Below are 22,892 nucleotides of genomic sequence, written 5' to 3' on the forward strand. Positions count from 1 at the left end.
GCTCAAATATATCTAGGCGTCGGATTTCCAATCAACGGCTACATCATGACGACACAGTCTTGCCTTGGACGCATCGCGAACCTCCTTGTTCTGTACACTCCTCGATCCTTCTCGTCGGTACTACGTCTTGTCGCCTCCTTTCGCCCCAGCGCTGCAGGTCCTCTTGGTCCTCGCTCTCTTTGCCGCTTCCTCCTACTCAATCCCTCCGCCGATTCTTTATCCAAAAAAATCTCACGGAAGATCCAGCTTCCTCCATTTTCACTCCTTCAGTTTTCGTGTTCCAGTCCGCGCTTCCTCCATCTTCGCACTCCTTCAGTCTTCGTGTTCTAAACTTCTAATCTGCGCTTGGGTTCATTTTTCCCCCACGGCTACTGCAGATATTGTTTATCATGTTCAGATCCCATTTCTTGAATCATTTTGTTCACCGTTTGCTCGACTTCATGGTTTTAGGGTTCGTGTTCTTTGTGGATGAGATCCTCCTCTGTTTGCTAATTGCAGTTTCGTCGTTTGCGGAGCAGCATATTCTTCAAAAATGGAATACCGAAAATCTTTTGGTGCTGCTTCAACATTTTTGTTCAGTGCATTTTAGTTTACTTTTCTGCTTTCGCAATGGTTCGTTCCCCAAAACTTTTTTTATTTAGTGAAAAAGGGGTCGTCCACCTCCTTGATTTTCTATTTGTGTTGTGCAAATTCTAATCCTCTTTTGCTGTAGAGAAAGTATGTGGCCACGCAACAAGCAAGTAGAGTTTGCATATACGGAAGTAACTCTTCTCATAGGCTCTAATTGAAAATGTCATGCATTTTTAATGACCTGCAAAAAAAGGAGATTGACATTGTAGCAATTTTTTTCCCTTTTTTATCGGTACTGCAGCTGCTGCTCCACCAAGAATCAGATAACTCTGCGCAGTTGTCCCAAGTTTGTGATTCTGAATGCCCAACAACAACTCAATCAAAACAATGTAATTATTGGTGTTATAGTGTCCTATTGTTTTCAGATTGACACGGAGCAACTGCTGGCCCATCTAGTAGAAACAGAAATGATAAAGAGAACGATAATTTCCATTGTTGTTGTTATTTCTTGTTTTTTTTCTTCTCTGAACCTCTGTCCATAGTGATTGGGGATGTTTGATATTTCAGAAAGAAGGAAGGTACAAGGGAAGGAAGTTCAGTTCAGTATGTCATTTCTTTGGATATCAGGCTCGAGGATCTACACCATCAAATTTCGACTGTGACTATGCTTATGTGAGAACTATTTCATTGAGATTTTGGAAAATTGAATGTTCTGATGATCTGATCCTTATGTTATTCATGCTAACACTGAACATTTTAGGCTCTTGGACGTATCTCCCTGCATATGATTGCAGTTGGATTGACTGACTATATGGCAATTGTGGCTAATCTGAAAGACCCTGTTGACAAATGGAGATGTGCTGCTGCTCCTTTAACTATAATAAGATGTCACTGACCATGCCTTCAAGATCAGACGCTGAAAGGTTACTTATCTATTTATGTTGACCTAGTTGCACAATCTGTTGTCTCTACCAGGCGATGATGAGTGTGAAAAGGCATTTACGTGGCCCTGGAGCAATCCCTATAGGGAGGCCTTCCATTCACCCTTCTCCAATTGACCTAAAAGGGAATGCTTATGAGTAAGTCCACATTGTTCAGGGCTTTGATACCTGGTCCTGCTTTTTTTCCGATAAGTAGAGGAAAGGATGCGACCTGGAAGGAAGGTGAACGGGATTGACTTTGTTCCTGCATCATTCAGGTTGCTGCGAGAGAAGGCTTCAAGCTTCCTCCTTGACGACTTCTACAGGACTCCAGGAGGTATTCAGTTCGAAGGGCCTGGTTCAGATGCAAAGCCCATCACGCTGACCATTGAGAACCAGGACTACATGGGTGACATTGAGATACTGAAAGAGTACCTTGGCAAGGTTGTGATCGGGAATCCTTTCATCTGCTTCCGAGTAGTTTCAGATTAAAAGGAAAAAGCTTTTCATTTAAGAAGCAGGTCCCTTCCTAACATTGGCATGCCCAACGATGATGTGGTCCCAGGTTAGGACCATGGTGAAGCCAGGGTGCTCCTGGGAGATCCTGAAGGCGGCGATCAGTTCCATGGTGTCGGTGACGGATGTGCTGACTGTGATGTCCCACCCCCTCAACGCCGAGCTGCCCCTCTACCATTTCAAGCTGCATATATTCAACATTATGAATGCATGGTTCGTGTACTTTCTGTGCCACTTCGATTTTACCAACACATTGTGCTTTATGTTCTACAATTTTCATGTCATGCATTTTATTTTTACATAGTAGCCAATCACTGTTATCCTTTTGAAACTATTTAAGTTGCTATTGAATGTTGTCAGTATCTACCTATAATAGACTATCTGATCTAGGTTGTCAGTATCCACTTACGATACACTATCTGATCTGGGTTCTTTCATAGCATCAGACTACATACCAACAAAAGATTGAACCAAACCAAACTAAATCACATATACAAAATTTCACAAATTCTATCTTATGATAGACGCTATTTTCTAAGATTTCTATAAGGATAGCGTATTTGATAACATTGCAATCAGTCAGTAAAGGAAACATATATGATAAGTATTTTTCTCTTTTAGTTCTTGCTAATTAACACATTTATATTACAACTTCAAATCCCTCTCATCAACTATCACGCGACCACATATCCTTGATTTTTATATATCTTTTTAAAATTGTAAAGTTACACAAAATCTTAAATAACTTTGTAATCATATCTACTGCTACATACTAAATATATTGGTATTTATTATCCAGTATTTATACTATTTTTGAGCAATGTGAAACCTATTAAGCCACTAGCTATTTCATATTTACCCTCTGTCTTTTACCCTTTTAATGCTTTTCCCCCTATTTTTGTTTCTTTTGAGTTTGATCCCTAGCCTACCCATAATTGCTCAGGACAAAAATCTATGTTGGTGTTATGTTGTTCGTATCAACAAAAGAAAAAGGTAGTTTGGCAAACAAGTGTCCATGGCCGAGGGCGGTGAAGTATTTATATCTAACACAAGGATTTTAACCACCTTAGGTAACTATGTTTATCAAGATATTGCTAACAAATGCTAAATTTATAGCTTCACAACATTGATACAACAAATTAAAAAAAACATCGATAAAAGGTCACAAAATAACTTCTCAACTTCTGTTTTACATTAAACATGCTATTTGACATTTCTTATCCACTTAATACAGGTTGACGACTAACTTTCAGATGAGCCTAAGAAGTATGTATTATCCAAAAAAAAGAGAAGCAAACCAAACAACAGATACTTTTGATTTTTGTATTTATGAATCATAATTCATTCTAACATCACAAAACACATATAAGATCAAGACTAGCCAACTCCACGAACAACAATAAGGTTCTACAGACCCTAGACCCATAACTGTTAGATCATCGTTGTTGCCACCAAGGTACTACACCATCTATTCTCATTCGCTCTACATAGTTTGTAATCAATATAATTTGCATATTATTGTTCACTATCCTTCATAACCATTGAACAACAATACAGTAGCTCACATATTCTTTAACAACTGATGTTTCCTTTTTTCTATACAGGTAACTATTTTGCATGCCTATGACGAGAATCATCACTTTTGGAGCATGGGTGCTTTGTGCACATATAACCAAACTGCTAAAATATTTGCAGTTATGTATATGTTTAAGCGATCCCTGACCAACTCTTCAATTATGCCACTAATGTACTAAATAAATATGTACGACCATATCGGTTGATTCAACAGCTTCTGTTAGCGCTAGAATTATCATCTATGTACACTATGAGCTCTTTAAACGCTAGAGTTTTGTTAAATTTGATTTTGCACTTATATACTTATTTACTCCATAACGTACACAACATACATTATACTTTGTTGTTCAGCTATCGACAGGCGTGCATGGGCGCGCCCCATACACTAGTGTAATGTAAAACACTACCAAAGCCACGGTGAATAGCATTGTTTTTTTCCAGGACTAAGCAAATGCCTACCAACGAAGCAACCTTTTCGCTAAAAGAGGTCAAGCCATCAACTAAAGTATATGCCATGATTAAAAGAAAGAAAGAAATAAAGAAAGAAAGAAATAAAGCACGTTGCACTCAAAATAATACCTTTTGTCTTAAAATGGTATTTTTTAGACAAAAAAAGTGTGACGTGGATTGGCAATTTTCTGGTGGCTTTCGGCTCGCACGAACCCTACTCCATTAATCATCCCTTCTTGGAAACGTGGCTAAGCCAAAAAAAGACTCATGTGGCAAAAAAAGCGAGAATAGAAAACTAGAAAATTCAATTTACCTCTTCGAACTATTGTTATGCTATATTTTCCTTTCTCGGACAAAAAAAAAACAGACGTCTCGCTCGGAAGTCTCAAGATTTCATTAACTTCATTGTCCTATTTTTAACTAGACATTTTTCTCCATGCAACTAATATGTGTCGTTCCTTCTATAATAGTAAGAGCGCGGTGACAAAGAACACGCTAATTCAATAGTTGGACGATCTGCGTGTTTGATTTGAGAAATGAGGTAAATTATTATCTTTTCACTCCTCGATTTCTTGTTTGGTTTGTGTAATGAAATGAGTTGATTAATTACCATTGCATTGCATTCCTCGTAGGCTAATGATTAATAATAATATGAGGATTGAGTTTATTCTACCAAATTTGTAGAATAGACTCATGACGCACCACTTTATTTAGAATGTATTAATTCTTCAAATCAAACACCCCCTATATGTATGGGTGCGGCTAGGATGGTAATGGATTGTAGTCACAATATGTTAGGCCCTAAAAAATTTTTAGTTAAAAAGTTAAAAAATAGAGCATAATGCTTAAATTTTATATTGTAAAATTTAGATTCCATTTTCACCCCTAGCTGCGGCATATATGAATATATGAGCCACATTTGCTCATCGTCTCCTCTCTAGTTACTTCCCTAATCGGGCGTGTCACTCTAAACTCTAAACTGGCCCCTACGTCGGTCTCATGATAGGGTGACTGCACCACAACAACCTTTTGAGCCTTTCCGCTTGTCACTGCTAGAGCCCTGTCCCCCGTGCAGCCGTGAGGATGGCGACGAGCCATTCGGTATTCTTTTGTTCTGCTATACAGATGGCCGCGACAGCTCGGAGCGCTCCTTTTGTTCTGTAAACCTATACGTACTGTGGAACAAGTAGAGCCAAGCTGTTGCTGCTGGCTTTACAAAAATACTGATATCTATATACTTTTTTTTGAATTATACAGTATAAGGCGCACACTCATCTCTAAAAACGCACACACCGATGAGCATCTGAGGACTGACCTAACAAAATCTTGGTATTGGTAAAGTTATCATAGACGTCTCACGTCTCGTCTCGTCGTTGATAAGAACGAACGTACGTACGTCATCTGCCACTGAAAACACAACTCTGATATTCGGTGGAAACTAGTACTAGTTAGATTCCTCGAACAACAGCCAAAGGTATCGCAAAGGCCTGGTGGAACTGGGCCACAACGCCATTATGATTCCGTTAGAAATGGGCCGCAAGCCCGCAACGTTACTATGGTTTCCCGACTTGTTCCTGTTGAGAATTACGTCACCACGGATCACCAGATCCGCTCACTTCCCTCCCGTCAGCAGTAGAGGCGCGAGAAGCTGTAGAGAACTCGTCTCCCTTCCCAGAAACACGACAGAGTAACACACGAGACACATGATATAGGGTTGGGCCTCTGGCCTCTTTCTCTTCTCTGTATTACGAGGAGGTGTACAGGTTCCTTATATAGAGATGTGAGACCCCTCAGGGGTAAAGCAGATATTTGCCCACATAACCCTAACTAGGGTTACTTAACACTCCCCCTTGGGCGAATAACGCGACCAACACATGCCTCGTTAAAACTCCGAAAAACCCAGTGGGAAAAACGTGGAGAAAGAATGCATGGTGATACAAATTGCATTTGCACTTTGTTGCCTCGTTAAAAAACCTCATGTGAGAAACTTCAAGAAAATTCACCAAGGGAAAAAGAGTACAACAGTTGTCATCGTGACAGATTTTGATCCTCTGGGATCTAGATTCTATCGAATCTTCTACAAGGGCTAACTTTATAAATGTGCTCCCCCTGATCCTTGCAAAACCATATCAATAAGGCAAAACATCTTCTTCTGGAAGTATATGCACATAAAGATTTAGCAAACGGATTGCATATCCTTGCAAAGGACTATTTTAGGAACTTTACCTCTGCTCACTTCTAGGATATATGAGGTAAGTGCACGTATCAATATAAATAAGCCACTTTGACTGATGAAGTTCGATCGACTGGATCTATATATTTGATAGAAAGTTCCATAAAGGTTTACATATTGATCATCAAGCTCACGCCTTCAGGGTATAGAATATGACATTTATTGTCTCACGATTGTGATCAATATAAGCATTCACTCCCCCTGACGATGACATCTGTCAAAGTCGTTATCCCTCATAACTCAAGCATATTCTTCAAGATATATGTCTCATTGTTCATCTAGAATAACGAGAATGGATGAGGTTGGGGTGCTATCATTTTCTATCTTACACCATAATTTATACATAGTTGTGCAAAGCAAATAACATGTCCTTCAATAGGACTTAGGGGATAATATAGTTGCAATAGTACATATTCTAAATATGACACATCGCTCCAGGTGTTCATCCTTTGCAACATCTATGATGGTGTAACAAAAGTCCATCAAAGATCGTAATCCAACAGGGATTTTTCATCGATCAGATATATTGTTATAGTCTGTCATTCTGGCACAATGGGGATATTTTGCCAGTAACACCTAAACCTTATAGGTTTCTGCCATCGTGGCTTTAGAGGATACCGTAATTTCACATCTAGTGGAAATTACCATGAGTAAAGATCGTGGAATGCACATGTGCTTATTCGGTGAACTTCAAGTCCTTTGGTACCTCATCTTATTCCTTTTCGGGTATGTATGGGTCTTTATCCCTTTATAGGGATCATCAAACTTTGGTGTTTAACACAGACTTTATTTCTTCTAGAAAGGTTCCATCAAGGAACTATAATCTCATCTAGGAGATATTCTCTCTATATATGAGAGTGCTCATTCGTCAGGAATGTATTATTCGGTACGAGATTTATATATTGCATATTTATAATTCAAAGATATGAGTCCTCCTAGGATCTCATGACGGATCTTCAGGATCCTATTAACTGCATATTATAATTCATGCCATTTGTCAGATATATTACATAGTGGAACTGTGTTTATTCAACACATACGTGGGATGGGTCTCTCACAAGACCACTTGAACCATCACATTCACCACACATTACTTCAATAGTGCCCATAAATGTCCGAACTTCAAGCTCGCGACTTTCATTTTGCGATTATTGGTTCAGCCTCGATTGCTTTTATCAATGACCCGATAAGAGAGCTTAAAGCACTCATGCCTAAGACTTTGTTTTGGATCCTTTTGCAATCTAGAGAGGCAAGATAGGTGTCGACATATTTGTCTCCCACATTTAATAATGATCTCCGTCATTTCCCAAAATGAAAGATTCATTGTTCCGAATTCCTAGCACAATGATATTGCGCGCTTTGCTAGGAATTTCATCATCAAGATGAACCTCTTCGTGAGGCAAATCACCATCAGGGTGAATTAATCGGAGGAGAGTTAACACAAACCACGTGAATCTGCAATCAGAGCATATGCTTTGACTAAGGCCAATGGATCATATTTGCAGGCGTCCCCGAGAATAGATCAAATTCCAATAAGTCAAATGTGGATATGATATTAATCCCGGGTATATCCACATCTACATCAGGTAGAAGCATTCAAACCAATATGGTTACTCCTCAACGATTTCTGGCAAACTCCATATACACAGGAGTACACTCCGAACGACGGGTTCAGTTTGGCTTTTGTGCGTTTAATAGAATATTGAGGCATTACACTATATGGGCATTCCTCCCCCTAATGCCGAGATGTTCTAAAAGCATACAAATAAAATCCCCAACCACAATCATCCAGTTGTGGGCAATGTATGCTATTGTGGTGATTTATTTGGGAAATCTTACACACATTACAGATAGGGGTTTTATGCAGTGAGCTTTGGACTTAGATTAATGTAGTGGCATGAATACTACATATTTGTCCTTCAACATGAAGGGTTAGTCTCAACATCCAGCGAGACACGCAACAACAAGTTGCTTCATGGTTACAATTCTGTAAACTTATTGTTATTATTACCAAATGCTTAGTCAATCATTAATATTTAGACTAACATGATTTAGACTAACATGCACAACACTATTTTATCCATAAGGCTTCTTCAGGGGCTCATGAATACCATTCGTCATTTGGAGCCATTAGTTGACTTCAGATCAACAAGTAAAATGACCATCAGGGTCTAACGCTCACAAAGACATTCACTGGTTGCATTGTGCTATGAGGCACATAGGAAAATGTGTTTATATTGGTAGTAAAGTGCACGACATCAGGCCAATGCTGCCAAGCAAAGATTTTTATATGCAGAGATGTATAGTCCAACTCGTTTTTATCACTGCCCATGGTTTACCCAATTACTCATACCGCTCTAAAATTGGGTATCGATTAATGCAACATTTTTAGGTATAATAATTTTGAGAGAGAACTTATAACAATAGTCAATTATTTATGGTGTTGCCAGCAGGGCAAATATTTTTCCTCATATTATATACCAACTTGTTCTATAAAGCATTATTTTGATCTCTTCATTGTTTAGCAAAAAGAGAAGCTTTGGAATAAAACAGACAAGGCCAGGAATTCATTTTTATCTGGAAAAATCACCATATAACTAGCTTTTCATGAAACAAATGATGATAACTGCTTGGTGATAGTCGCCTAGAGGGGGGGTGAATAGGGCGAAACTGAAATTTACAAATATAAACACAACTACAAGCCGGGGTTAGCGTTAGAAATAAAGAAACGAGTCCGCGAGAGAGGGCGTAAAACAAATCGCAAGCAAATGAAGAGTGAGACACGTGGATTTGTTTTACCGAGGTTCAGTTCTCGCAAACCTACTCCCCGTTGAGGAGGCCACAAAGGCCGGGTCTCTTTCAACCCTTCCCTCTCTCAAACGGTCTCTCGGACCGAGTGAGCTTTCTCTTCTTAATCACTTGGAACACAAAGTTCCTACAAGGATCACCACAAGATTGGTGTCTCTTGCCTCAATTACAAGTGAGTTTGATCGCAATGAAGGAGTCAAGAAAGCACGATTAAAAAAGCCAAGCGACAAGAGCGACAAATAACACACGGATCACTTTCTCTCTCAAGTCACTAATCACTAATGATCTCTTTTCTCAATTGAAAACTTGGAGAGATGGAGGCTTTGAATGTGTCTTGGAATAGATTGCTAGCTCTTGTATTGAATGTTGAAGGTTGGAATGCTTGGGTGTAGTGAATGGAGGTGGTTGGGGTTGTATTTATAGCCACCAACCACTTCCTAGCCGTTGGGCCATTCTGCTGAGCGCGGACGGTCCGCCCTCCTGGTGCGGACAGTCCGCCCCTGTAGATCAACGGCTGAAAATGCAACGGTCAGCAGTAACGGCTATATCAACGGCTATATTGCATTTAATGCGTCGTCAGATGTCAGACAGAGCCAGTCGCGGACGGTCCGGTCGTGCACCCCGGACGGTCCGCGAGGCCCCCTATAATTCATTTCTCCGAACCCGTCTCCTTCGGGTTTTTCGGTTTCTTACCGACCGGACGGTCCGCGCCTGAGGCCGGACAGTCCGCGCGAGAGCTCGGACGGTCTTTGCTTTTCCTTCGGACAGTCCGTAGTGGAAACTTGTGTTTTTGCATTGGTTCTGTCCGAGGGTCATTCTTGTGTCGCGGACGGTCCGCTGCAAGGGCCCGGACGGTCCGCGCTTGGCCTGTTTTTCCAAAAAGCTTCTCCTGTCCGGAATAATCTACGGTATTCCGGACAATCGATTTCGTATAGTTATAGATGAACCTTTGGCACCTGTAGAACATATAATCTAGAGCAAACTAGTTAGTCCAACAATTTGTGTTGGGCAATTCAATCACCAAAATAATTTAGGAACTAGGTGTAAGCCTAATTCCCTTTCAATCTCCCCCTTTTTGGTGATTGATGCCAACACAACCAAAGCAAATATAAAAGTGCATAATTGAACTAGTTTGCATAACGTGAGTGCAAAGGTTGCTTGGAATTTATGCATGAATTGTTTCTTTCTTATATAACATTTTGGACCACGCTTGCACCACATGTTTTGTTTTTGCAAACTATTTTGTAAATCCTTTTCAAAGTTCTTTTGCAAATAGTCAACGGTAAATGAATAAGATTTTGAGAAGCATTTTTCAAGATTTGAAATTCTCTCCCCCTGTTTCAAATGCTTTTCCTTTGACTAAACAAAACTCCCCCTAAATGAGATCCTCCTCTTAGTGTTCAAGAGGGTTTTGATATATCATTTTTGAAATACTACTTATCCCCCTTTTTGAACACAATAGGATATCAAATGATAAAATTCTTGAAGACACAAAGTTTTTGAAATTGGTGGTGGTGCGGTCCTTTTGCTTTGGGCTCATACTCTCTCCCCCTTTTTGGCATGAATCGCCAAAAACGGAATCATTAGAGCCCTTTTCTTTGATGCTCATGCTTTTCTCCCCCAAGAATGGAGAGTTGCTTGGAGGACGGCGAAGGATGAGTTACGGAGTGGAAGCCTTTGTCTTCGCCGAAGACTCCAATTCCCTTTCAATACACCTATGACTTGGTTTGAAATAGACTTGAAAACCCATTAGTCATAGCACATGAAAGAGACATGATCAAAGGTATATAAATGAGCTATGTGTGCAATCTAGCAAAAGAAATTGCGTGAATCAAGAATATTGAGCTCATGCCTAAGTTTGGTAAAAGTTTGTTCATCAAGTGGCTTGGTAAAGATATCGGCTAATTGATCTTTAGTGTTAATATAAGAAATCTCGATATCTCCCTTTTGTTGGTGATCCCTAAGAAAGTGATACCGAATGGCTATGTGCTTAGTGCGGCTATGCTCGACAGGATTGTCGGCCATTTTGATTGCACTCTCATTATCACATAGCAAGGGGACTTTGGTTAATTTGTAACCGTAGTCCCGCAGGGTTTGCCTCATCCAAAGTAATTGTGCGCAACAATGGCCTGCGGCAATATACTCGGCTTCGGCGGTGGAAAGAGCAACCGAATTTTGCTTCTTTGAAGCCCAAGACACCAAGGATCTTCCCAAGAACTGGCAAGTCCCCGATGTGCTCTTCCTATTAATTTTGCACCCCGCCCAATCGGCATCGGAATAACCAATTAAATCAAATGTGGATCCCCGAGGGTACCAAAGTCCAAACTTAGGAGTATAAGCCAAATATCTCAAGATTCGTTTTACGGCCGTAAGGTGAGATTCCTTAGGGTCGGATTGGAATCTTGCACACATGCATACGGAAAGCATAATGTCCGGTCGAGATGCACATAAATAAAGCAATGAACCAATCATTGACCGGTATACCTTTTGATCGATGGATTTACCTCCCGTGTCGAGGTCGAGATGCCCATTGGTTCCCATGGGTGTCTTGATGGGCTTGGCATCCTTCATTCCAAACTTGCTTAGAATATCTTGAGTATACTTCGTTTGGCTAATGAAAGTGCCCTCTTGGAGTTGCTTGACTTGGAATCCTAGAAAATACTTCAACTCCCCCATCATCGACATCTCGAATTTCTGTGTCATAATCCTACTAAACTCTTCACATGTAGACTCGTTAGTAGACCCAAATATAATATCATCAACATAAATTTGGCATACAAACAAGTCATTTTCAAGAGTTTTAGTAAAGAGTGTAGGATCGGCCTTGCCGACTTTGAAGCCATTAGCAATAAGGAAATCTCTAAGGCATTCATACCATGCTCTTGGGGCTTGCTTGAGCCCATAAAGCGCCTTAGAGAGCCTATAAACATGGTTAGGATACTCACTGTCTTCAAAGCCGGGAGGTTGCTCAACGTAGACCTCTTCCTTGATCGGTCCGTTGAGGAAGGCACTTTTCACGTCCATTTGATAAAGCTTAAAGCCATGGTAAGTAGCATAGGCCAATAATATGCGAATTGACTCAAGCCTAGCTACGGGTGCATAGGTTTCACCGAAATCCAAACCTTCGACTTGGGAGTACCCCTTGGCCACAAGTCGTGCTTTGTTCCTTGTCACCACACCATGCTCATCTTGCTTGTTGCGGAAGACCCATTTGGTTCCTACAACATTTTGGTTAGGACGTGGAACTAAATGCCATACCTCGTTTCTCGTGAAATTGTTGAGCTCCTCTTGCATCGCCACCACCCAATCCGAATCTTGAAGTGCTTCCTCTACCCTGTGTGGCTCAATAGAGGAAACAAAAGAGTAATGTTCACAAAAATGAGCAACTCGAGATCTAGTGGTTACCCCCTTATGAATATCGCCGAGGATGGTGTCGACGGGGTGATCTCGTTGGATTGCTTGATGGACTCTTGGGTGTGGCGGCCTTGGTTCTTCCTCATCCTCCTTTTCTTGATCATCTGCATCTCCCCCTTGATCATTGCTATCATCTTGAGGTGGCTCATCTTCTTGATTTTGCCCTTCATCATCTTGAGCCTCATCCTCATTTTGAGTTGGTGGAGATGCTTGCATGGAGGATGATGGTTGATCTTGTGCATTTGGAGGCTCTTCGGATTCCTTAGGACACACATCCCCAATGGACATGTTCCTGAGCGCGATGCATGGAGCCTCTTCATTACCTATCTCATCAAGATCAACTTGCTCTACTTGAGAGCCGTTAGTTTCATCAAACACAACGTCACATGAGACTTCAACTAGTCCAGTGGACTTGTTAAAGACCCTATATGCCCTTGTGTTTGAGTCATAACCAAGTAAAAAGCCTTCTACAGTTTTAGGAGCAAATTTAGATTTTCTACCTCTTTTAATAAGAATAAAGCATTTGCTACCAAAAACTCTAAAATATGAAATGTTGGGCTTTTTACCGGTTAGGAGTTCATATGATGTCTTCTTGAGGATTCGGTGAAGATATAACCGATTGATGGCGTAGCAGGCGGTGTTGACTGCTTCGGCCCAAAACCGGTCCGGTGTCTTGTATTCATCAAGCATGGTTCTTGCCATGTCCAATAGAGTTCGATTCTTCCTCTCCACTACACCATTTTGTTGTGGAGTGTAAGGAGAAGAGAACTCATGCTTGATGCCCTCCTCCTCAAGGAAGCCTTCAATTTGAGAGTTCTTGAACTCCGTCCCGTTGTCGCTTCTTATTTTCTTGATCCTTAAGCCGAACTCATTTTGAGCTCGTCTCAAGAATCCCTTTAAGGTTTCTTGGGTTTGAGATTTTTCCTGTAAAAAGAATACCCAAGTGAAGCGAGAATAATCATCCACTATTACAAGGCAATACTTACTCCCGCCGATGCTTATGTAAGCAATCGGGCCGAATAGATCCATGTGGAGTAGCTCAAGCGGCCTGTCGGTCGTCATGATGTTCTTGTGCGGATGATGAGTCCCAACTTGCTTTCCTGCCTGGCATGCGCTACAAATCCTGTCTTTCTCAAAATGAACATTTGTTAATCCTAAAATGTGTTTTCCCTTTAGAAGCTTGTGAAGATTCTTCATTCCAACATGGGCTAGTCGGCGGTGCCAGAGCCAACCCATGTTGGTCTTAGCAATTAAGCAAGTGTCGAGTTCAGCTCTATCAAAATCTACCAGGTATAGCTGACCCTCTAACACTCCCTTAAATGCTATTGAATCATCACTTCTTCTAAAGACAGTGACACCTACATCAGTAAAAAGACAGTTGTAGCCCATTTGACATAATTGAGAAACAGAAAGCAAGTTGTAATCTAAAGAATCTACAAGAAAAACATTGGAAATAGAATGGTCAGGAGATATAGCAATTTTACCCAATCCTTTGACCAAACCTTGATTTCCATCCCCGAATGTGATAGCTCGTTGGGGATCTTGGTTTTTCTCATATGAGGAGAACATCCTTTTCTCCCCTGTCATGTGGTTTGTGCACCCGCTGTCGAGTATCCAACTTGAGCCCCCGGATGCATAAACCTATAAAACAATTTTAGTTCTTGACTTTAGGTACCCAAACTGTTTTGGGTCCTTTGGCATTAGAAACAAGAACTTTGGGTACCCAAACACAGGTCTTTGACCCCTTGTGTTTGCCCCCAACAAACTTGGCAACGACCTTGCCAGATTTGTTAGTCAAAACATATGATGCATCAAAAGTCTTAAATGAAATGCTATGTTCATTTGATGCACAAGGAATTTTCTTTTTAGGCAACTTGGCACGGGTTGGTTGCCTAGAACTAGATGTCTCACCCTTATACATAAAAGCATGATTAGGGCCAGAGTGAGACTTCCTAGAGTGAATTCTCCTAATTTTGCTCTCGGGATAACCGGCAGGGTACAAAATGTAGCCCTCGTTATCCTGAGGCATGGGAGCCTTGCCCTTAACAAAGTTAGACAAGTTCTTAGGAGGGGCATTAAGTTTGACATTGTCTCCCCTTTGGAAGCCAATGCCATCCTTAATGCCAGGGCGTCTCCCATTATAAAGCATGCTGCGAGCAAATTTAAATTTCTCATTCTCTAGGTTGTGCTCGGCAATTTTAGCATCTAGTTTTGCTATATGATCATTTTGTTGTTTAATTAAAGCCATATGATCATGGATAGCATCAATATCAACATTTCTACATCTAGTACAAATAGATACATGCTCAACAATAGATGTAGAGGGTTTGCAAGATTTTAATTCTACAACCTTAGCTTGTAATATGTCATTTTTAGTTCTAAGGTTGGAAATAGTAGCATTGCAAACATCAAAATCTTTAGCCTTAGCAATTAAATTTTCATTCTCTAATCTAAGGCTAGCAAGAGATACATTCAATTCATCAATCTTAGCAAGCAAGTCAACATTATCATCTCTAAGATTGGGAATTGAAACATTACAAACATGTGAATCAACCTTAGCATTTAAGATAGCATTTTCATTTCTAAGGTTGTCAATCATCTCACGACAAGTGCTTAGCTCACTAGATAATTTTTCACATTTCTCAATTTCTAGAGCATAAGCCTTTTTAACCTTAACATGTTTTTTGTTTTCTTTAATTAGACAATCCTCTTGGGAATCCAAAAGGTCATCCTTTTCATGAATAGCACTAACCAATTCATTCAATTTTTCCATTTGAGGTATGTTAAGGTTGGCAAAAAGGGAACGTAGATTATTTTCCTCATCACTAGCATTGTCATCACTAGAGGATTCATATTTAGTGGAGGATTTAGATTTAACCTTCTTTTTGCCGTCCTTTGCCATGAGGCACTTGTGGCCGACGTTGGGGAAGAGGAGTCCCTTGGTGACGGCGAGGTTGGCGGCGTCCTCGTCGTCGGAGGAGTCGCTTGAGCTCTCGTCGGAATCCCATTCCCGACAAACATGGGCATCGCCGCCCTTCTTCTTGTAGTATTTCTTCTTCTCCTTTCTTCTCCCCTTCTTGTCGTCGCCTCGGTCACTGTCACTAGATATAGGACATTTAGCAATAAAATGACCGGGCTTACCACATTTGTAGCAAACCTTCTTGGAGCGGGACTTGTAGTCTTTCCCCCTCCTTTGTTTGAGGATTTGGCGGAAGCTCTTGATGACGAGCGCCATCTCCTCATTGTCAAGCTTGGAGGCGTCGATTGGTTGTCGACTTGGTGTAGATTCCTCCTTCTTCTCCTCCGTTGCTTTGAATGCAACGGGTTGAGCTTCGGATGTGGTGGCATCATCAAGCTCGTTGATCTTCCTCGATCCTTCGATCATGCATTCAAAACTCACAAAATTCCCGATAACTTCCTCGGGGGTCATTTTGGTATATCTAGGATTACCACGGATTAATTGAACTTGTGTAGGGTTAAGGAAAATAAGTGATCTTAGAATAACCTTAACCACCTCGTGGTCATCCCACTTTACGCTCCCGAGGTTGCGCGCTTGGTTCACCAAGGTCTTGAGCCGATTGTACATGTGTTGTGGCTCCTCCCCTTTGCGAAGCCGGAACCGACCGAGCTCCCCCTCAATCGTTTCCCGCTTGGTGATCTTGGTGAGCTCATCACCTTCATGCGCGGTCTTGAGTAAATCCCAAATCTCCTTTGCGTTCTTCAACCCTTGAACTTTGTTATACTCCTCTCTACTTAAAGAGGCTAGGAGTATTGTTGTTGCTTGAGAGTTGAAGTGCTCGATTTGGGCCACCTCATCCTCATCATAGTTTTCATCCCCTACGGATGGTACCTGCGCACCAAACTCAACAACATCCCATATGCTTTTGTGGAGCGAGGTTAGATGAAATCGCATTAAATCGCTCCACCTAGCGTAATCTTCACCATCAAAAGTTGGTGGTTTGCCTAATGGGACGGAAAGTAAAGGTGTATGTTTGGAAATGCGAGGATAGCGTAGGGGGATCTTACTATACTTCTTGCGCTCTTGACGCTTAGAAGTGACGGAGGGCGCATCGGAGTCGGAGGTCGATGTTGATGAAGTGTCGGTCTCGTAGTAGACCACCTTCCTCATCCTCTTGTGCTTGTCGCCTTTCCGATGCGGCTTGTGGGAAGAAGACTTTTCCTTCTTCTCTTTGTGGTGAGAAGAGGAAGACTTTTTCTCCTTCCGTTTGGAGGAGTCCTTCTTCTTCTCCTTCCTCTTGGTGCGGGACTCTTCCGATGAAGTGCTCCCGTGGCTTGTAGTGGGCTTTTCGCCGGTCTCCATCTCCTTCTTGGCGTGATCTCCCGACATCACTTCGAGCGGTTAGGCTCTAATGAAGCACCGGGCTCTGATACCAATTGATAGTCGCCTAGAGGGGGGGTGAATAGGGCGAAACTGAAATTTACAAATATAAACACAACTACAAGCCGGGGTTAGCGTTAGAAATAAAGAAACGAGTCCGCGAGAGAGGGCGTAAAACAAATCGCAAGCAAATGAAGAGTGAGACACGTGGATTTGTTTTACCGAGGTTCAGTTCTCGCAAACCTACTCCCCGTTGAGGAGGCCACAAAGGCCGGGTCTCTTTCAACCCTTCCCTCTCTCAAACGGTCTCTCGGACCGAGTGAGCTTTCTCTTCTTAATCACTTGGAACACAAAGTTCCTACAAGGATCACCACAAGATTGGTGTCTCTTGCCTCAATTACAAGTGAGTTTGATCGCAATGAAGGAGTCAAGAAAGCACGATTAAAAAAGCCAAGCGACAAGAGCGACAAATAACACACGGATCACTTTCTCTCTCAAGTCACTAATCACTAATGATCTCTTTTCTCAATTGAAAACTTGGAGAGATGGAGGCTTTGAATGTGTCTTGGAATAGATTGCTAGCTCTTGTATTGAATGTTGAAGGTTGGAATGCTTGGGTGTAGTGAATGGAGGTGGTTGGGGTTGTATTTATAGCCACCAACCACTTCCTAGCCGTTGGGCCATTCTGCTGAGCGCGGACGGTCCGCCCTCCTGGTGCGGACAGTCCGCCCCTGTAGATCAACGGCTGAAAATGCAACGGTCAGCAGTAACGGCTATATCAACGGCTATATTGCATTTAATGCGTCGTCAGATGTCAGACAGAGCCAGTCGCGGACGGTCCGGTCGTGCACCCCGGACGGTCCGCGAGGCCCCCTATAATTCATTTCTCCGAACCCGTCTCCTTCGGGTTTTTCGGTTTCTTACCGACCGGACGGTCCGCGCCTGAGGCCGGACAGTCCGCGCGAGAGCTCGGACGGTCTTTGCTTTTCCTTCGGACAGTCCGTAGTGGAAACTTGTGTTTTTGCATTGGTTCTGTCCGAGGGTCATTCTTGTGTCGCGGACGGTCCGCTGCAAGGGCCCGGACGGTCCGCGCTTGGCCTGTTTTTCCAAAAAGCTTCTCCTGTCCGGAATAATCTACGGTATTCCGGACAGTCGATTTCGTATAGTTATAGATGAACCTTTGGCACCTGTAGAACATATAATCTAGAGCAAACTAGTTAGTCCAACAATTTGTGTTGGGCAATTCAATCACCAAAATAATTTAGGAACTAGGTGTAAGCCTAATTCCCTTTCACTTGGCAAGAACGAAACAAGACTGGTATCCGCCTAGGATCCGTCTTCAACAACAGATAGTGTTGCTCTCATATGAAGGAATCATCCGGTCTCCACAAGATCTTCATAGTTATATCACAAATTACAATCACCAATAGCTTAGTGGTCAAGAATTATGGATCTTCCGGTGCCACAGACCAATGACATATTAATGTCCAATTTCGCTTCAAGCTCTATGGAAATATGAGATTTCATGGCTATTTTCTACTCTTCTTACTCCTGGTAGATCATAGATATATTACGGTAAGCATTTCAAAGGGTGGAATTCAATGTAGTTTTGCTATATAAACTCCAGGTATATGTCCATTTAGGACTGACCTTTACCATTTAGCTTAAAGCTATACCATACCAATCAAAGAACTATACCAAGTCAATTCTGTGACTATAAGTATTTACAATTCTGAGAGATGTATGCAACACAAGCATAGAGGTCCTAGATAGGACGAGTAAAGTGGTTCGACGGGAACACACAATGGTTTTTCACACAAACATTGTGAAAAAAATTCTCAGAATTACCTTCCGATGTACTCGCAACTTCGTGTTGCTAAGGTACTAGCCATTTATCTCAAAGTTCGCTTCATGCCGTTCAACGACAAATAGCAATGTGCCAATATCTAGTTGAGCAATGTATGACTGAGATTCTAGCATTTATTCATCTGATAAGGTCTTATTGCTTACTAATAAAATCTCAATTTGTGATGTTTTCTGTGCCAAAAAGGTTTTCATGCATTATATTATATACCTTCGAGTTACTTCGAGTAAAACTTTATGCATGAGGAGAGAGCAGAGAATTAACTTATCTGTGTTTCATTGTATTTCGAATTAATTTCCCAGATTCAATATAGTTGTTATGGCCACTTGGCGATATATATAAATATACGATGCCACACAACACAATCAAACAAAATATAAAGTGAAAACAAAATTGTTTACGAAGGTTGCACATAATGTGACTTCAGGACCTTGAACAACCCACCACAATCCACGCGAGTACAAGCTCTAGCGTATCTGACATCAACGCGTGTGCGGCCATCAGGGCTACGACAACATGGCAAGCCTTCGTGATAAGCGCAATAGGCGCAGTTGTGGTTCAATAGTCGGGGTACATGACAAGTTCATGAAACATGCACAACAGGCACAATTGTGGCTCGATGATCACAACAGACAAACAATGGCTACAGGGCGTGCGAAAAATGCGTGACTCGATGATGGTGGTCCGACTCAACAAGAGTGATCCGATTAAGCGAGAGTGCGACATAGCAATCAAATGACGCAGCCAAGTCCGTACGACATAAATACTGCGTCGTGTTGCCAGGGCGCAGCCAGTGCTCAGCCAATGCCATAACTCGATCGATTAATAACGTAGTCTGATCGACGTGTCTGAGTACCCACTATACAATTTAATCGCTCGACATGAGTCCAAAAGCTCAACACATCATAAATATTTAGAGCGATTCAGGTATACACCATATAGTCTTCACATGCACCTTTAATAATTTTCTACTATTTATCTACTACGGGAAATAAAGCAGAAAAATAATACAAGAATTAATGCATAAGTATAATCAGATCAGGTGCATGATGCCATTTTCCCATATTTAAGCATGCATTTTTCTACTAATTATCTACTCCCGGAAATAATTGATTAAAGTAGAAATTGTAACATAAAACATTATTTATTCTACTTGTTATTTGCAACAAGAAATAAATAGAATAAAAACATGAAGCATACATACCAATTAAAATTATACAAAAGTTAATTAATTCAACGTGAATTTATGAGAAAAAAAACTTTAAAGTCCATTAAACAACTTCATTCGTTTCATCCAAGCGCTCCGTTGGAGCACCGCATGCACGGTAGATTTGACCAACCCTTTTTTTATAGTTAAAAGCATGTATGACACTTTTGTACATGATGTCATGCCGAAAGTAATGTTTGCATGCACACAACTGCTTTAGAGCAACTCCAACAGATTGCTAAAAATTTGTTGCCAAAACCGTCATTTTGAGGGATGTTATAAAATTTTTTCCTAAAAACATCCAAACCCACGGCAGACTGCTAAAACATTGATCTTTAAAATTTTCAAACAACCAAACGTGGGCCTACGTAACCATAATCGGGCCTGTTTTGCAGCCCAAAAGCATTTGCTGCTCTTCTTTTTTCTTGACATGCACCTCCAGCAAATGTGCATGCGCCGCCATCTATATGTGCATGCGCCGCCATCGTCCATCATCTTGGAGGAGATACAACCAGGTGCATTCATAGGTAATTGATTCTAGAAAAACTAGACAACCATAATTGAAGTACATTATCGCATATCATTCATTTCCTTGGTCAGTCCTCATTGATCATGCATGTTCGTAGGTTTGTTTTTTTGCTGGGTCTTTGAATGTCCTGTTAGTCAGATCGCAATGAGTCGACGAAGTCTACCAATGCAATTGGTGCTGGATTCATCTTCAGATGATGACGGCGACGAATTCTTTTTCTCTAGTACTCATATGGCCATGAATGCGGATGAGTCAGATAACGAAACAAAACAACGTGGTTCTATAAAGGGGCACCGAGTACTTCAGCGAGATAGACAAGCAGGATATCAGAGGTTGTATCAAGATTATTTTTTAGACAATCCTACGTATGGGCATTATTATTTTCGACGACGGTATGTCACTCTATTGATTTTATTTATATGATACTTTAAAAATATTAATAGTACATATATGTGTTTTATTTTCACATGCAGGTTTCGAATGAGACGTTCATTATTTGTACGTATTTGGAAAGCCGTAGAACAACATGATCAATACTTTGTTCAGAAAAGGAACACAGCTGGCACTCTAGGCCTTTCTAGTCTGCAAAAAATTACTGCAGCATTTCGAATGTTATCTTATGGGGTAGCTGCTGATGCTACTGATGATTATGTTCGTATAGGTGAGAGTACTACAATTGAGAGTCTACGAAGATTTGTTTGTTCTGTTGTCGAGGTTTTTGGAGATGAATATTTGAGAACACCTAACGAAGATGATACAGCAAGGTTACTGGCCATTGGAGAAAGCAGAGGCTTTTCGGGTATGCTTGGTTCTATTGATTGTATGCATTGGAGGTGGAAAATTGTCCTTCTGCTTGGCAAGGTATGTATACCGGACATGTGCATGAACCTACAATTATACTTGAAGCTATTGCCGATAAAGATCTTTGGATTTGGCATGCTTTCTTTGGGATGCCTGGTTCACACAATGATATCAACGTGTTGCATCGATCGTCTTTATTTGCACGCCTAGCAGATGGTGAAGCTCCAAAGGTGAATTATACAATAAATAACAATGAGTACACAATGGGTTACTATCTTGCCGATGGCATATATCCCTCTTGGGCTACTTTTGTGAAGACCATTCCAGAACCACGCGGTAACAAGAAGAAATATTTTGCTACTGCTCAAGAAGCCTGTAGAAAGGACGTTGAACGAGCATTTGGAGTTTTACAATCTCGATTCGCAATCGTTAGGGGTCCAGCTCGATTTTGGGATGGGGACACACTCGGGCAAATCATGAGAGCATGTGTCATTATGCACAATATGATCGTGGAGGATGAGCGAGATGATGAGCATGATATAAATTACGAAGGGGTGGGAGACAAGGTTAATACTTCTCATGAAGAAACACCAGAACTCGAGGAGTTTATACACAACTACAGGAAAATAAAAGATAAAGGTATTCACACTCAACTTCAAGATGACCTCATTGAACACATATGGCAGCATCATCCAGATCTCTACAACTGATTATATGTACCCTCTATTTTTTACTTGTAATAATTTGCACTGAAGTACTATTACTTATTCAATCACTATAGCAGTGATTATGCTTATGAATAAAATTATGTGCACATTATGTGTGCAGTCAGATAATTATATGTGCTATGAGATCAGAAATGCTTTTCAAGTCATATATGTGATATAATTAAAGCATTCGGAACACGACAGCTAACAAAGAGATCCTACGAACATGACATAAAACAGTAAAGAACCAGGTAGCAGTGACACTAATTTTCGAGAAAAACACAAATTTAAATATGTTCGAACACAACATGAAAGCAAAAACTGACACTGACACACCTAAACTTCACAATTCAACTACTAGCAGTGACACTATACCACCTGGAACCTGCAAGTAGATAGGTACTCGTGTAATTAAATTGCAGTCACAAGGAAGAAGTTATTGAAAATCAATTCATTTTTACCTAAGCATCAGAAAGCTGGCCCATAATCTTAGCCCGCAACCTCATGTAATAGGTCTTTTGCTCTTCTGTCAATGCACCAAGATCCATAGCCATTATCCTCTCTTCGTCTCTTTGCTTCTGTAATTCAATCTCTTCTTTCCTCACCTTGAGAAGTGCTTTTTCCGTGTTAACTCGGTCGACTTCAAGTGCAAACGCTTTATTGAACCTCTCCTCTTTTTTCAGCTCTTTCTCAGCATCACTTTCTTTCTTTCCAGCCCACAAATGTTCTATTGCCGCAGTCACACTTTTCTTCTTCTCTTGTAAAAGTGTTGCTTTAGCTTTTTTCTTCCCATTTGGCCTTGTCAATTAGTTATTCTCTATTACTTGAACTTGAGATTCATTAGTTCCATTTGGTGGTGTTCCATTAGCATCACCATCATGAGTGGCCTTATGCCTCTTGTTTGAAGTTTTAGCAGCATACAAATCATCAACTTTAGCAAGCCATTTGGGTTGAATTCT

At 41.0% G+C, this 22,892-nt stretch overlaps 2 protein-coding genes and 1 long non-coding RNA gene across 3 annotated transcripts; all 3 read left to right on the forward strand.

Annotated features, from left to right (window-relative positions):
• Positions 1–842: 842 nt before the first annotated feature.
• LOC109945326 (uncharacterized) lies at positions 843–1,053 on the forward strand. Its single transcript, XR_002268467.1, has 2 exons — positions 843–916; positions 996–1,053. It is a non-coding gene; the product is annotated as an uncharacterized lncRNA (long non-coding RNA).
• An 80-nt stretch (positions 1,054–1,133) lies between these two features.
• Positions 1,134–3,877, forward strand: LOC103652493 (pyrophosphate--fructose 6-phosphate 1-phosphotransferase subunit alpha). Its single transcript, XM_020551179.2, has 5 exons — positions 1,134–1,242; positions 1,331–1,649; positions 1,769–1,934; positions 2,056–2,219; positions 3,611–3,877. The coding sequence occupies exons 2-5, from the start codon at positions 1,549–1,551 to the stop codon at positions 3,612–3,614; spliced, it is 435 nt and encodes a 144-aa protein (XP_020406768.1). The 5' UTR covers positions 1,134–1,242; positions 1,331–1,548; the 3' UTR covers positions 3,615–3,877.
• A 16,785-nt stretch (positions 3,878–20,662) lies between these two features.
• Positions 20,663–21,936, forward strand: LOC109945191 (uncharacterized). The gene is made up of 3 exons (XM_020551021.1): positions 20,663–20,817; positions 20,899–21,224; positions 21,437–21,936. Exons 1-3 carry the CDS (start codon positions 20,663–20,665, stop codon positions 21,934–21,936), a joined length of 981 nt encoding a protein of 326 aa, XP_020406610.1.
• The last annotated feature ends 956 nt before the right edge of the window (positions 21,937–22,892 follow it).

Source organism: Zea mays, chromosome 3 (assembly GCF_902167145.1).
Source record: "Zea mays cultivar B73 chromosome 3, Zm-B73-REFERENCE-NAM-5.0, whole genome shotgun sequence".
Lineage (NCBI taxonomy): Eukaryota > Viridiplantae > Streptophyta > Magnoliopsida > Poales > Poaceae > Zea > Zea mays.